The 16,474-nt window shown below is 49.2% G+C and overlaps 1 protein-coding gene across 16 annotated transcripts in view; it reads right to left on the bottom strand.

The window, feature by feature from the left end:
- Positions 1-16,474, bottom strand: part of CACNA1A (calcium voltage-gated channel subunit alpha1 A) — a 314,547-nt gene that overhangs the window by 46,759 nt on the left and 251,314 nt on the right. For all 16 annotated transcript variants that reach the window (XM_033198104.1, XM_033198101.1, XM_033198102.1 and 13 more), the window contains 5 exons: positions 15,690-15,850; positions 13,797-13,934; positions 11,137-11,338; positions 8,619-8,783; positions 5,928-6,038 (listed from right to left, as the gene is read on the bottom strand). In XM_033198104.1, the coding sequence (XP_033053995.1) occupies positions 5,928-6,038; positions 8,619-8,783; positions 11,137-11,338; positions 13,797-13,934; positions 15,690-15,850 (777 nt within the window). The remainder of the gene's footprint in view (positions 1-5,927; positions 6,039-8,618; positions 8,784-11,136; positions 11,339-13,796; positions 13,935-15,689; positions 15,851-16,474) is intronic.

Raw genomic sequence — 16,474 nt, 5'->3', positions numbered from 1 at the left:
AAAAATACAAAAAACTAGCCGGGCGAGGTGGCGGGCGTCTGTAGTCCCAGCTACTCGGGAGGCTGAGGCAGGAGAATGGCATAAACCTGGGAGGCGGAGCTTGCAGTGAGCTGAGATCCGGCCACTGCACTCCAGCCTGGGCGACAGAGCGACACTCCGTCTCAAAAAACAAAAAAACAAAAAAACAAAAAAAAAAACAAAAACAAACAAAAAAGGAATTCAGGTCCTACTGGCACTTTTGGCATTTTGGTAGATGTTGTTGGGGCCCTGCCCATATTCATCTGCACACCTACAGTACATTACTTGGCCCAGGGTCTCTCTCTGGCTGCACATGTGTTAGGGAATTAATAGCTCCCCTGGGAATGGCCTTTGATTATGTCTGATGGGCACTGGAGGATAAACACCCCAACTCCCTCCTGGTGACGTGGGATGACTCTGTGCTATGTGCTCTCTGCTGCCTCCTGGAGGTCCCCACTGAAACTGAGCCCCATTTGTCCACAGCAAGAACTGGCTTAATAATACACTCTTTCCTGGTTGCCTTTCTGTCCCTGTCTCTTCCCCTGTCCCTTCCTGCCTTGCATCCCAGATAAATTCCTTGCACTCAATCCTTATCTCAGGCTCTGCTTCCGTGGGAGTCCAAACAAAGACAACTTTATAGGCGTTTGGTCACAGACCTCAACTCCTAGGCTACAGAGCTCCCCTCTAACTCCCAAATGTTACACGGGGAACTTGTGGCTTCATTTAAAACTGAAAGGGGAGACCAGACATGGTGGCTCATGCCTATAATTCCAGCACTTTGGAAGGCCAAGGAGGGACAACTGCTTGAGGCTATGAGTTCAAGACCAGCCTGGGCAACAGAGTGAGACCCCCATCTCAGAAACAAAAACAAAAACAAAAACACCGGAAAGCAGAGGGGAAGCTCAGTGCTGGCTCTTGCAGGATTGGCAGGGTGAGGGAGATGCAGCTCCAGGCCCCAGTGGAAGAATCACTTCACCAGCAGAAGACCAACTCAGAATAAAATAACTGCAGGCTGGGTGCAGTGGCTCACGCCTGTAATCCAACTGGAATATGAGGGTGGCAAAGCCCCAGGGCAGGTCCCTGAAAAGTAGGGGCTAGGCTGGGCCTGGTGGCTCACACCTGTAATCCCAGCACTTTGGGAGGCTGAGGCGGGCAGATCACCCGAGGTCAGGAGTTGGAGACCAACCTGGCTGACATGGTGAATCCTCGTCTCTGCTAAAAATACAAAAATTAGCTGGGCGTGATGGTGGCCACCTGTAATCCCAGCTAGTTGGGAGGCTGAGGCAGGACAATTGCTTGATCCTGTGAGGCAGCAGTTGCAGTGAGCCAAGATTGCACCGCTGCACTCCAGCCTGGGTGACAGAGTGAGTAGCCACCTCAAAAAAATAAAAAATAAAAATTACAGATTCAGTGACTCCCCCCGCTTCATCAAACCAAGTGAATCAGAACCTCTACGGGTAGGCTCAGGGTATCATTTAATTTTAAGAAATTTCCTGAAGTGCTTCTTTTTTATTTTTTAGAGTCTGGGTCTTGTGTTGTGTCCAGGCTGGAAGGCAGTGATGTGATCACAGCTCACTGCAGCCTTGAACTCCTGGGCTTAAGTAATCCTCCTGCCTTAGCCTAAGTAGTTAGGACAACAGTCATGTGCCACTATGCTGGCTAATTTTTCATTTTTTAGTAGAGATGAGGTCTTGCTATGTTGCCCAGGCTGGTCTAAAACCAAGTAATTCTCCTGCCTTGGCAGGAGTCCCAAAGTGCTGGGACTATAGGCATAAGCCACCACACCTGGCCTCAAGTGCTTCTAATAAGTAGCATCTCTACCAAAGCAAAGCCACTGTTTTGGAAGAAAAAGGTCCATTATTAGGACCCCTTTCCTAGCATTTATTTATTTATTTTGATACAGGGTCTTGCTCTGTCACCCAGGGTGGGGTGCAGTGGCTCAATCACGACTCACTGCAGCCTTGACCTCCTGGGCTGAATCCATCCTCCAACCTCAGCCTCCTGAGTAGATGGGACTGCAGGTGCACGCCACCACACCAGGCTGATTTTTGTACTTTTTGTAGAGACAGAATCTCACTGTGTTGTCCAGGTTGGTCTCAGACTCCTGGGCTCAAGCGATCCACCCTCCTCAGCCTCCCAAAATGCTGAGATTACAGGTGTCAGCCACCATGCCTGGCCCCTAGCATTTACTGAGTGCTCACTCCAGGCCAGGTTTTATCCTCAGTCCTCTACGTGCATATTAGTGCATTTGCTGCTTACCAGGGCCCTGCTGAGGTGGAGGGGGAAGATGGCTCCTTTTAATGATGGGGAGGTGACAAAGCCTGTATAGGACCAGGCAAGATCTGAACCTAGAACTCTGGTGCTAAAGCTGATGCCCCTAACCACCTCCGTAAGCCAAGGTGGGAACTTGGTTTCCTGAGACCCTGGCTGAGACCCAGGCTGTAGGTCATTCTCTTCAAAGGGATGGACTAAGCTGGTGGTCAAGAGAACAGATGTCCTGGTTCAAGTCTCGCCTTGGCCACACACTGGGGCCCTGCAATAGGTCACTTTACTTCAAGTCCCAGCCCATTAGCATAAGCCTTCCTCACCTTAATTTTTTTTTTTTTTTTTTGAGACAATGTCTCGCTCTGTCACCCAGGCTGGAGTGCAATGCCTGATCTTGGCTCACTGCAACCTCCGCCTCCCAGGTTCAAGAGCTTCTCGTGCCTCAACCTCCCGAGTAGCTGGGATTATAGGCACGCACCATCACGCTCTGCTAATTTTTGTATTTTTAGTAGAGATGGGGTTTCACCATGTTGTCCAGGCTGGTCCTGAACTCCTGACCTCAAGGGATCTGCCTGCCTCAGGCTCCCAAAGTGCCAGGATTATAGGTATGAGCCATCACACCCAGCCCTCCAATTTTTTAAAAATAATTTTCATTTTCTTATTATTTATTTATGTACTTTTTGAGATGGAATCTCACTCTGTCGCCCAGGTTGGAGTGCAGTGGCACGACCTTGGCTCACTGCAACCTCCACCTCCTGGGTTCAAGCGATTCTCCTGCCTCAGCCTCCTGAATAGCTGAGACTACAGGCGCGTACCACCACAAAAAATATTTTTTGTATTTTTAGTAGAGATGGGGTTTCACCATGTTAGACAAGATGGTCTCAATCTCCTGACCTTGTGATCTACCTGCCTCGGCCTCCCAAAGTGCTGGGATTATAGGCGTGAGCCACCACGCCCGGCCAATTTTTATTCTTTTAGGGATGGGGTCTCACTCTGTCACTTAGGCTGAAGTGCAATGGTGCAACTGTAGCTCATTGCAACTCTGACTAACTGGGTTCAAGCAATATTCTTGCTTCAGTCTCCTGAGTAGCTAGGACTATAGATGTATGCACTATGCCTGTTTAATTTTTAATTTTTAATTAAAAAAAAAATTTTTTTTGAGACAGTCTTGCTCTGTCACCCAGGCTGGAGTGCAGTGGTGTGATCTCGGCTCACTGCAACCTCCACCTCCCACGTTCAAATGATTCTCCTGCCTCAGCCTCCCAAGTAGCTGAGACTACAGGCATGCGCCATCATGCCCAGCTAATTTTTGTAGTTTTTAGTAGAGATGGGGTTTCTCCATGTTGGCCAGGGTAGTCTGGATCTCTTGACCTCGTGATCTGCCCGCCTCTGCCTCCCAAAGTGCTGGGATTACAGGTGTGAGCCACTGTGCCCAGCCAACTATAATACTTTTGTATGTATTCTGTGAACCCCCTTGGCCACGTGAGACTAGCCCTGGCTATTTTATTTTATGTGTAAAGACTTGTAAATGCATAACAAAACAGCCAGGACTGCAAGGTTACCTTTTATAATAGCTATCAAAATATTTTTTAAGGCTGGGCATGGTGTCTCATGCCTGTAATCCCAGCATTTTGGGAGGCCGAGGCAGGCAGATTGCTTGAGGCCAGGAGTTTGAGACTAGCTTGGCCAACATGGTAAAACCCCGTGTCTACTAAAAATACAAAAATTAGCTGGGCCTGCTTGTATGCGTCTGTAGTCCCAGCTACTCAGAAGGCTGAGATGGGAGAATCACCTGAATCCAGGAGGTGGAGGTTTTGGTGAGCCAAGATTGTGCCACTGCACTCCAATTTAGACAACACAGTAAGACTCTGTCTCAAAAAAAAAAAAAAAAAAAAAGTTTTAAAAATGGTGATCTAGGCCGGGCGTGGTGGCTCACACCTGTAATCCCAGCACTTTGGGAGGCCGAGGCAGGTGGATCACAAGGTCAGGAGATCGAGACTACGGTGAAACCCTGTCGAGACGGGGCAGGAGAATGGCGTGATCCCGGGAGGCGGAGCTTGCAGTGAGCTGAGATCACGCTACTGCACTCCAGCCAGGGGGACAGAGCGAGACTCCATCTCAAAAAAAAAAAAAAAAAAAATGGCGATCTAACAATGAATATACTTCATTAACATACTGAATAAAAAGGTTTAATCACAAGCAGCATTTTAAAGCAATGATGAATGCAAATTAAATGTTAAGGTATCTGCAGCCCTTATAATGCAGTATGAAAATATCTGATGTTTGTAAGTGACACAGGTCATGCTGCTAATATTAAGGGTTGATAATACTAATAACCCTTGTTATTTCCCTTTAAGATGGAAGGAAATGTTAAAATTTAGTTATTGGCTGGTGAAAAATAAAGACGTATTTATTTTTAGTATCATTATTCTTTTTGAGACTCGCTTTGTTGCTCAGGCTGGAGTGCAGTGGTGTGATCTCAGCTCACTGTGGCCTCCACTTCCTGGGTACAAGCGATTCTCCTGCTTCAGCCTCCTGAAAAGGTGGGATTACAGGCACCCACAAACACGCCAGGCTAATTTTTTGTGTTTTTAGTAGAGATAGGGTTTTGCCATGTTGGCCAGGGTGGTCTCGAACTCCTGGGCTCAAGTGATTTGCCTGCCTCTGCCTCCCAAAGTGCTGGGATTACAGGTGTGAGTCACTGTGTCCGACCTTTGTGTTTCTTTTTTAAACGTGGAGTCTTGCTGTTGCCCAGGCTGGGGTGCAGTGGCATGATCATAGCTCACTGCAACCTCCACCTCCAGGGCTCAAAATATCTTCCCACCTCAGGCTCCCGAGTAGCTGGGACTACAGGCACGAGTTACCATGCCTGGCTAATTATATATATATATATTATTTTTTTTTTTTTAGAGGGACAGGGGCTTGCTTTGCTGCCCAGGCTGGTTGAGAACTCCCAGCTTCAAGTGATCCTTCTGTCTTGGCCTCCTGAAGTGCTAGGATTACACGCATGAGCCACTGTGCTCAGCCTGATTTCAGTTTTCTTTCTTTCTTTTTTTTTTTTGCGACAGAGTTTCACTCTTGTTGCCCAGGCTGGAGTGCAGTGGTGTGATCTCGGCTCACTGCAACCTCTGCCTCCCAGGTTTAAGCAATTCTCCTGCCTCAGCCTCCCAAGTAGCTGGGATGACAGGCATGCGCCACCACACCAGGCTAATTTTGTATTTTTAGTAGAGACAGAGTTTCTCCATGTCGGTCAGGCTGGTCTCCAACTCCCAACCTCAGGTGATCCGCCCACCTCGGCCTCCCAAAGTGTTGGAATTACAGCCATGAGCCACCTCGCCCAGACTGATTTCAGTCTTCTTATCTCTAAAATGGATGCTAACAACTCCCAGTATGATGACTCCTATCATTTTGAGGAACTGAATACATAAGCAGCCATATAGTAACACTCATGTGTTGGGGTCTCCCTGGGACTCCTTGGCAAACACAAGAATGCCTAAGTAGGATCTGTGGCCACTGGCAGGATGCCGAAGCCACCCTGGAGGTTGGGGGTCATGGGGCCATGTGGGAAGACCATCGTCCAGCACCCATTGCTCCCCCTTGGGCTTCTCCCAAGCCCATAGCTGTAGCCCCAAGGTGGTACTTACCAGAATCCCAAAAGCCATGACTTTCAGCACACATTCCAGAGAGAAGAGGGAGGTGAAGACGATGTTGAACACCCTCAGGGCGTTTTCATAAGCAACAGAAGCCCCATAGAACTAGAGGGAAAGAAGCAGGAGTGGCAGGGGTCAGTGAGCAGGGGTGGGGAGTGGGAAGTGGGGAGGCAGCTTCATAGCTGTTCTCCAGGCAACACTCCGGCCGCAGGCAAGGCTGAGCAATCTCACTGTTGGGAGGCATAGTTCAGGATTCACATCACAAAAACAAAAAGTTGGCCGGGCGCCGTGGCTCAAGCCTGTAATCCCAGCACTTTGGGAGGCCGAGACGGGCGGATCACGAGGTCAGGAGATCGAGACCATCCTGGCTAACATGGTGAAACCCCGTCTCTACTAAAAAAATACAAAAAACTAGCCAGGCGAGGTGGCAGGCGCCTGTAGTCCCAGCTACTCGGGAGGCTGAGGCAGGAGAATGGCATAAACCCGGGAGGCGGAGCTTGCGATGAGCTGAGATCCGGCCACTGCACTCCAGCCTGGGCGACAGAGCAAGACTCCGTCTCCAAAAAAAAAAAAAAACTTTCCCCCGTCTCTTTTTTTTTGGTAGACGGGGTCTTCCTGTTTTGCCCATGCTGGGCTCGAACTCACAATCCTCCTACCTTAGCCTCCTGATAGTTGGGACTATAGGCATACACCATTGTGCCTGGCTGATTATACTTTTTTTTTTTCCTTTTTTTTTTTTTTTTGAGAACGAGTCTCACTCTGTCGCCCAGGCTGGAGTGCAGTGACACGATCTCGGCTCACTGCAGGCTCCGCCTCCCGGGTTCACGTCATTCTCCTGCCTCAGCCTCCCAAATAGCTGGGACTACAGGTGCCCGCCATCACGCCCAGCTAACTTTTTGTATTTTTAGTAGAGACGGGGTTTCTCCGTGTTAGCCAGGATAGTCTCGATCTCCTGACCTCGTGATCTGCCTGCCTTGACCTCCCAAAGTGCTGGGATTACAGGTGTGAGCCACTGTGCCCGTCCTCCTTATTTTTTTTGAAATGGAGTCTCACTCTGTCACCCAGGCTGGAGTGCAGTGGTGTGATCTCAGCTCACTGCAACTTCTGCCTCCTGGGTTCAAGCCATTCTCATGCCTCAGCCTCTCAAGCAGCTGGGATTGTAGGTGTGTGCCATCATGCCCAGCTAATTTTTGTATTTTTAGTAGAGACAGGATTTCATCATGTTGGCCAGGATGGTCTTAAACACCTGATCTCAAGTGATCTGCCTGCCTCGATCTCCCAAAGGGCTGGGATTACAGGTGTGAGCCACCACGCCTGGCCACTATGATTGTTTTTGAAGTGCCAAGAAGGCGCTAAGGTCCCTGCATCAACTTTCTCATTCAATCCTCTCACCTCCTCTGGAGGGGGCAAAGGTGCTATTATTATCCTTCCCATTTTATTGACAGGGAAACCGAGTCCCCAGAAAGTCATTGGTTGCTTGCGCAAAGTTAAATGAATGAAATGGCAGAGCTGGGCTTGAATCCACACTTTGGAGTCCAAAGCACAGGGTGAAAGGTTTTCAGTTTTTTTTTGGAAGCAGCTCCTTGTCCCTGGGGATTTCAGGGCCCTTGCCTACCCCTCCTCCCTCATTTCTATTTCTTTTTTTTTTTTTTTTGAGACGGAGTCTCACTCTGTCGCCCAGGCTGGAGTGCAGTGGCCGGATCTCAGCTCACTGCAAGCTCCGTCTCCCGGGTTTACGCCATTCTCCTGCCTCAGCCTCCCGAGTAGCTGGGAGTACAGGTGCCTGCCACCACACCCGGCTAGTTTTTTGTATTTTTTAGTAGAGACGGGGTTTCACTGTGTTAGCCAGGATGGTCTCGATCTCCTGACCCCGTGATCCGCCTGTCTCGGCCTCCCAAAGTGCTGGGATTACAGGCTTGAGCCACTGCGCCCGGCCTCTTTTCTTTTCTTTCTTTTTTTTTTTTTTTTTGAGATAGAGTCTCGCTTTTGTTGCCCAGGCTGGAGTGCAATGGTGCGATCTCAGCTCACAGCAACCTCCGCCTCCCGGGTTCAAGCGATTCTCCTGCCTCAGCCTCCTGAGTAGCTGGGATTACAGATGCGCACCACTATGCTTGACTGATTTTGTATTTTTAGTAGAGATGGAGTTTCTCCATGTTGGTCAGGCTGGTCTCAAACTCACGACCTCAGGTGATCTGCCCACCTTGGCCTCCCAAAGTTCTGGGATTACAGGCGTGGGCCACCGCGCCCGGCTCCCTCATTTCATTAATCAAACATTTATAGAGAGCTTCTTGTTCCGTCCGAACCAGATCCTTGTTGGACTCTAGGAATTCAGGGGTGAGGTCCTCACAAGTGGGTGGGGGACACTGTCATGCAACCTGACGCTGATTTTTGTGGCAGGTGACATAAAGATAGGATGCCTGCTAAGACGGGCACCTCAAGCAGTCTTGGGTGGTCAGGGAAGGTTTTCTGGAGGAAGACATCTGCAGGTACAGCTGGGAAGAAGCAGTTGGCCGGGGGAGTGGTGGGAACCGTGTGTCAGGTAGAGGGAACAGCAGGAACAAAATCACAGCAGGTGATCCAGAATGTGGTCTGTCTGGGAAACTGCAGATGGTTTCATTTCACGAGGGTAGAGGCAGGAACGAGGTGGGGCTTAAGCAGTGCTGGGGGTTGGTGTAAGGCGCTTACCTTCATCATAAGCACGATGGTGTTGAGGGCAATCATGGCCATGATCGTGTACTCGAAAGGCGGAGACACCACGAACTGCCACATGCGGTACTGGAAGCTCTGCTTGTTCTGCGGCATGTGTCGGGTCAGCGGCTTGGCGCTGATGGCGAAATCGATGCAGGCCCTCTGCGGGAGAGAGGCCAGTGGTGAGAGTGGCAGAGGCAGGAGGAAGGTGGCTGTATACCAGGCACCCTCTGTCTAACTCGTCGTGGTTCTCAAGTGCTTCTGCTTGAGTCTCTGCCTCTCTTGCCCCCAGCCAGGATTCCTGGGCTCCCTCCTCCTTCTCACCATTGCTTTCTTTCTTTTGAGACGGAGTCTCGCTGTGTCACCCAGGCTAGAGTGCAGTGGCACGACCTTGGCTCACTAACATCCACCTCCCAGGTTCACGCCATTCTCCTGCCTCAGCCTCCCGAGCAGCTGGGACTACAGGCGCCCGCCACCACTAAAAAGCTAACTTTTTGTATTTTTAGTAGAGATGGGGTTTCACCGTGTTAGCCAGGATGGTCTGGATCTCCTGACCTCGTGATCTGCCCGTCTCAGCCTCCCAAAGTGCTGGGATTACAGGCGTGAGCCACCGTGCCCGGCCCTCACCATTGCTTTCTTATCCTAACAGCTACAGTTGCTTGAAACGTCACCATTTGCCAAAACTTGCACTGACATTTCCCCATTATTGCATGGCTAATGCAAACATGGGAAGTGGGTACTATCAATGACCTCACTTTGCAGATGACGAAAATAGAGGCTTAGAGAGGTTAAACCACTTGCCTGAGGTGACACAGCTACCAAGTGTGCCAAATCAAATTGAAGCCTAATCCTTCTTTCCCTTCCTCCTTCCCTCCTTCATTCCCTTTTTCCTTCCTTCCCTTCATTCCTTCCTCCCTTTCCCCTTTCCTTTCCCTCTTCTTTCCTTCCTTCCCTTTCTTTCTCCTTCCTTCCTTCTTCCCTCCCTCCTCTCTCCTTCCCTCCCTCCCTCCCTCTCCTTCCCTCCCTCCCTCCCTCCCTCCCTCTCCTTCCCTCCCTCCCTCCCTCTCTCCTTCCCTCCCTCCCCCCTTTCTCTCTCTCTCCTTCCTTCCTTCCTTCCTTCCTTCTTCCTTCCCTCTCTCCCTCCCTCCCTCCTTCCTTCTTTTCTTTTTTCTTTTTTCTTTGACGGGGGCTTGCTTTGTCACCTAGGCTGGAGTGCAGTGCAATCACAGCTCACTGCAGCCTTGACCTCCTGGGCTCAAGTGATCCTCCCACTTCAGCCTCCTGAGTAGCTGGGACTACAGGCATGCACCACCACACCCAGCTAATTAAAACTTTTTTTTTTTTAATCATAGAGATGGGGTATCACTATGTTGCTCAGGCTGTTCTTGAACTCCTGGGCTCAAGCAATCCTCCTGCCTTGGCCTCCTAAAGTGTTAAGATTATAGGCGTGAGCCACTGTGCCCAGCCCACTCTTTCTTACTGAATACTTTGCTGCTGCTTCTCCTTCTCTTCGAGGGAGAGAGAGGGAAGAATAGTGGTTATTAAGTCTTAAGGGTCAAGGGAGCAGAGGATATATACTAGGTCCTCTATTTAGCTTGAATGATGCCAGAGAGGCAAAGAGTCATGTCTATACTCTCTGGTAGACTGGGGATTGGATTTTCTTTCCTTTTCTTTTTTTGAGACAGGGTCTTGCTCTGTTGCCCAGGCTGGAGTGCAGTGGCATGATGATAGCTCATTGCAGCCTCGAACTCCCCAGCTCAAGCATCCTCCCACCTCAGCCTCCCATGTTACTGGGACTAAAGGTGTGCACCATCATGCCTGGCTATTTTTTTTTATTTGTAGTAGAGATGGGGTCTTGCTGTGTTGGCCAGGTTGGTCTCAAACTCCTAAGCTCAAGTGATCCTCCCACCTCAGTTTCCCAAATGTTGGGATTACAGGTGTGAGCCACCACACCTGGCTTGGCTTTTCATTCATAAATATTCACCATCCTTCACTAGGGGCGATTGTATTTCCCCACTCCACTGACATCAGAATGGATGTGTGACTTGCTTTGGCTGATGAAATGTGAGCAGAAGTGACATGTGTCATTTTTGAGTACAAGCATGAAGAGCTGAGCCTCAGTCTGACATACTCTCTTTTTCATCTGGAGCATCTCAGAGGGAGGCTGCTCTGCCGCTCTGCCAGCCTGGGAACCAGAATAAAGATGACAAGCAGAAGATCCACAACTGATCTCGACATGCAGTGTGAGCAAAAAATAAGTCCCTTTGTGGATATTTGGCAATGAAATCTGGGGTTGCTTGTTACTGCAGCACAACCCAGACTAAACTGACTGATACATACACTATTTCCTCTGGAACTCCATGAAAGACTGCCCTGAAGCCCTGAATTCGGTTTGGAGGATGCTTCTGTTCTCTCCCCAAGGTACCCCTAGAAACGGGTTCCTGGGTGTTGTGTGTGTGTGTTTTAAAGTTTGTATCCCCAATTTTTAAAGGACAGATAGAACTGGAAGTGGCACCTCATTTTTCTCCAGGCTGTATTCCTCCATCATCTTGTCCCCTTGCTCCTGGAAGGTGATGATGATCAAGGCCACAAAGATATTGACAAAGAAGAAGGGGAACACCACAAAGTAGACGACGTAGAAAATGGACATCTCCATGCGGTACCCGGGGCTAGGGCCCTGGTTCTCAAAGGTGGCATCCACTGAGTGCTTGAGGACCCTGAAAGGAATGGGGCAGGGAGAGGGAAGGAACAGGAAGGAGAGAGACAAGGACCCAAGGGGTGATAAGGAAGGTGGAGAGAGGGTGGAAGTAAGATGGCGGAAAGGGAACACAGGGAAATGAAAAAGAAATTTAAGTAGTCACTGTTTCTTGAAAGCTTGACAATAATGTCAGTTATTTCTTAAATTTAATTTTTTTTTTTTTTGTATTTTTAGTAGAGATGGGGTTTCACCATGTTAGCCAGGATGGTTTTGATCTCCTGACCTCGTGATCCACCCGCCTCGGCCTCCCAAAGTGCTGGGATTACAGGCATGAGCCACTGTGCCCGGTCCAATTTTAATTTTTTGAGATGGAGTTTTGCTCTCGTTGCCGGGCTGGAGTGCAATGGCGTGATCTCAACTCACTACAACCTCCACCTCCTGGGTTCAAGCGATTCTCCTGCCTCAGCCTCCTAAGTAGCTGGGATTACAGACATGTGCCACCATGCCTGGCTAATTTTTTTGTATTTTTTTTTTTTTTTTTTGAGACGGAGTCTCGTTCTGTCGCCCAGGCTGGAGTGCAGTGACCAGATCTCAGCTCACTGCAAGCTCTGCCTCCCGGGTTTATGCCATACTCCTGCCTCAGCCTCCTGAGTAGCTGGGACTATAGGCGCCCACCACCTTGCCCGACTAGTTTTTTGTATTTTTTAAATAGAGACGGGATTTCACCGTGTTAGCCAGGATGGTCTCGATCTCCTGACCTCGTGATCCACCCGTCTCGGCCTCCCAAAGTGCTGGGATTACAGGCTTGAGCCACAGCACCCGGCATTTTTTTTGTATTTTTAGTAGAGACGGGGTTTCACCATGTTGGTCAGGCTGGTCTTGAACTCCTGACCTCAGGTGATCCACCCACTTTGGCCTCCCAAACTGCTGAGATTACAGGTGTGAGCCACCACGCCCAGCCAATGTCAGTTATTTCTACTGCTGTGCATGAAGGGCTTGCTGTGTGCTGGAAACAATATTCAACGTTTCATTCCCACCTGCTCAGCAACCCTCTCAGGGAGGTTATTACTGGCTCCAGTTTGCATACGAGGAAACTGAAGTTTGGCAATTTAAAGGGACGTGCTGAAGATCACCCACTTAGAAGTGGCCAAGTTAGGATTTAAAGACAGGTTGTGGCAATGGAGGGAGTGGAGGTGGGTGTATGTATGTGGAATGGGTATTTGAGCACAGGTGGTGGTGGGTGCTGAGGAGGTGCAATGAGGATATGTATGAGAGTAGGTTAAGTGCATAGCAGCTCTGTACAGTTGTGCAGGTTGTGCACTGCTCAAAGGCTGTGTCTAAGTGTTACCTTCACATGATAGGCATGATAGATTTGTGTATTCATGATGACAATTTTTTGGCAGGTGGCCCTCCAGTGCCTTGTTTGAACAAAATCATCTAAGTCTATTGCAATGATTTTCAGACAGATGGAAGTGAAGCCTGTTGAGAAAGGGGTGTTTTAAAAAACTTTGCTCAAAGGGGCCTTGTGGGTTAGCACTATTCTCACGTGTGTGAGTACTGGATGTGTGTGAGGGTGGGCAGAAGGGCATGTTCAGGTTGGCATATTTGCTGAGAGAGGGAGGGAGGGAGGTGAGGATAATGAGGGTACATGCTGGAATCTACCAAGCTTCTGGCCTGGCATTTCCAGACCTCTGAGAGGAAGACTACGACTTGGACAAGGTGAGGGAGGGAGGCATTTGTTTTGGGTGCGAATTAAGGGGGTACTGAAAATCTCAGTAATCAAGATAATCTTTTGCTCCAATATTTTTAAAAATCAAAGTTAATGCAAAAAGTCCATGATGAAAAAATACCAATTTCTTCTTCTTTTTGTTTTTTGAGATGGGGTCTCCTTTTGTTGTCCAGGCTGGAGTACAATGGCACAATCACAGCTCACTGCAGCCTTGAACTCCTAGGCTCAAGCAATCCTCCCACCTCAGCCTCCTGAGTAGCTGGGATAACAGGTATGAGCCACTGCAAATGGCTCAAAATTTTAAATAAAGATGAAGTCCATGATTCAGCCTCACCGGTTTTTTTTTTTCACGGGGTGGGGAGGAGGCCATAGTTTTGCTCTGTCACCCAGGATGAAGTGCAGTGGTGCAATCTCGGCTCACTGCAACCTCTGCCTCCTGGGTTCAAGAGATTCTTGTGTCTCAGCCTCCTGAGTAGCTGAGACCACAGGTGTAAGCCACCATGCCTGGATGTTTTTTTTTTTTTTTTTGTATTTTTAGTATTTTTAGAGTTTTGCCATGATGGTCAGGCTGATCTCAAACTCCTGGCCTCAAGCAATACACCTGCCTTGGCCTCCTAAAGTGTTGGGATTACAGGCATGAGCCACTATGCCCGGCTTCCAAGACCTTCCTTATCGCTAAGCTCTCAGGCCCTTTATCCTCCTGCTCCCTGGGGTTCCTCCTGGGTAGGTTTCTAGTCGGGCCACTTACTGTGGCCAGCCTTCTCCTGTGGACACGGTGAAGAGGGTCAGCAGAGCCCACAGCACGTTGTCATAATGGAATTCATACTTCTTCCACTCCCGATCTCGCGCCTTCACCTCATTCTTCTCGTAGAGGAGGTATTTGCCTCTGCCACAGAGAGTGGGGACTGTTAGCAAACGGGCAAGAGGGGCTGTCTTGCACTTGCCTTTGGTTATCAGAGACGGGGGAGGGAAAAGAAGAGGGGTCCACCAGCCTAGGCTGCGTCCCTCAGCCTGGGAAGCAGTGCCTCCCCACCCTGCCACCATGTGTCCCCGTGCTTCACAGGGGATTATGTGTGCAGCTACTTCCAGATAAATCCATGGCTGATGGCACAACCTTACTCCTGGTGGGAGAGCTGACCCAGGGTCCAACACTTCCAACATGATAACTTCTAGTCCTCGGGGTGAGAGCCTCAGGCTTGCTGGGGGTGGGGTGGGGGGAGTTTAGGAGGAGGCAGAGAGACACAGCGGACATTTACAGGTTCATCAGGCTAAGGGAGGTTGCTACTCCTTTTCAAGGCAGGAAACAAGGGTTAGTTCCAGACTTCTATCCAGACATCTGGCATCCTCCTAATTTCAATAAATAGCCATCAAGATACCAACAGGCTATCACGTGTTGCAAAATGCCACTTTACACTGTTAACAATATCACTATATATACACATACATACATATACACACACACATATATATGTATTTTGTGTGTGTGTATATATGTGTGTGTGTGTGTGTGTGTGTGTATATATATATATATATTTTTTTGAGATGGAGTCTTGCTCTGTTGCCCAGGCTGGAGTACAGTGGCCCAATTTGGGCTCACTGCAAGGTCTGCCTCCCGGGTTCACGCCATTCTCCTGCCTCAGCCTCCCGAGTAGCTGGGACTACAGTCATCTGCCACCATGCCCAGCTAGTTTTTTGTATTTTTAGTAGAGACGGGGTTTCACCATGTTAGCCAGGATGATCTCGATCTCCTGACCTCGTGATCCGCCCACCTCGGCCTCCCAAAGTGCTGGGATTACAGGTGTGAGCCTCCGCGCCCAGCCTATATGTATATAGTTTTGAGAGGCAGGGTCTCACTCTGTCACGCAGGCTGGAGTGCAGTGGTACCATCATAGTGCATTGCAGCCTTGAACTCCTATGTTTAAACAATCCTCCCGCTTCAGCCTCCCAAGTAGCTGGGACTACAGGTGTGTGCTACCATGCCCTGCTAACTTTAAAATTTATTTTGTAGGCATGGGCTCTCATTATGTTGCCCAATCTGGTCTCCAACTCCTGGCCTCAAGTAATCCTTCCACCTCAGCCTCCCAAAGTGTTGGAATTACAGGTGTGAGCCACTGCACCTGGCCTCTTACCTAACTTATCTGGCAATGAAACCTGATCTGATTGGACATGAAGCTCTTTATACTTGTTATTTACCCATTTGGTGTGAATACACATTTTATGGCAGAAATATTGTGTTTGATTATAGGGCTGCCTTAGACCCAGCTGAGGATGTCATGTCCGACATAGGATGTACCCAGTCCAACCTTTCTAAAACCTCAAAATATTCTCAACTTTGAAACACATCTGCCTATAAAGATTTCAAGTAAGGAACTGTGGACGTGTATTAATATCCCTCACATGACAAGGGCAGTGACTGAAAGGTCAAGCAATTTGCTTATGACTCATCCTGTGGCTATGGGTGGTGACTCAAATTCTAAAATCGGTTTTCTTTCTACCCAAGATCCAAGCTGGTTGCAACTGAGTCACTCCCAAGGCTCACCACTTCTCCAGTCTCTAAGCCCAAGTGGCCGATGCCTTTAGCCACTTCCCCCCTGCCAACCTGCTAGTTCCAATGGGAATGTGCCAGAAAGCTGAGACCCACCGACAATCTTTCTCAAACTCCTTGGACTCGTCGGTGCAGTGGAAGAACTTCCCCTTGAAGAGCTGCACGGCCACCACGGCGAAGATGAACATGAATAGCATGTAGACGATGAGGATGTTGAAGACGTTTTTAAGCGAGTTCACCACACAGTCAAACACAGCCTGTGGGGTGGGGTTGACAGAGAGCATGAGGGGCTGGGGACCTGCCCAACCTTCTGCCTCCAGTGGCCCATAATACCAGAATACTGCCATTATCATTTCCATTTTTTTTTTTTTGGAGATGGAGTCGTGCTCTGTCGCCCAGGCTGGAGGGCAGTGGTGCAATCTCGGCACTCACTGCAAGCTCCGTCTCCCGGGTTCACGCCATTCTCCTGCCTCAGCCTCCCAAGTAGCTGGGACTACAGGTGCCCACCACCGCGCCCGGCTAATTTTTTATATTTTTAGTAGAGACAGGGTTTCACCGTGGTCTCGATCTCCCGACCTCGTGATCTGCCTGCCTTGGACTCCCAAAGTGCTGGGATTACAGGCATGAGCCACCACGCCCAGCCACTATCATTCCCATTTTACAGGCAAGGTAATAAGTCAAGTCCCTAGGGTAAGGCCCCCCAGCTTTCAGAAATAAATGTTGGAGAAGTTGGACTCAATCCTGGCATTCTATGGATCTAAAACTCTCAAATGGGATACCAGAGATGCTTTTAAGTGATACAAAGTGAGCCCAACACAGAAAAACAACGTAACAAAGTTACTTCCTCTCCAACTCTCTCAGTCCTTTTGAGTGGAGAAATT

Source organism: Trachypithecus francoisi, unplaced genomic scaffold (assembly GCF_009764315.1).
Source record: "Trachypithecus francoisi isolate TF-2019V2 unplaced genomic scaffold, Tfra_2.0 Lachesis_group5, whole genome shotgun sequence".
NCBI classification, from domain to species: Eukaryota; Metazoa; Chordata; class Mammalia; order Primates; family Cercopithecidae; genus Trachypithecus; species Trachypithecus francoisi.
This window is presented reverse-complemented; position numbering and strand designations above follow the sequence as displayed.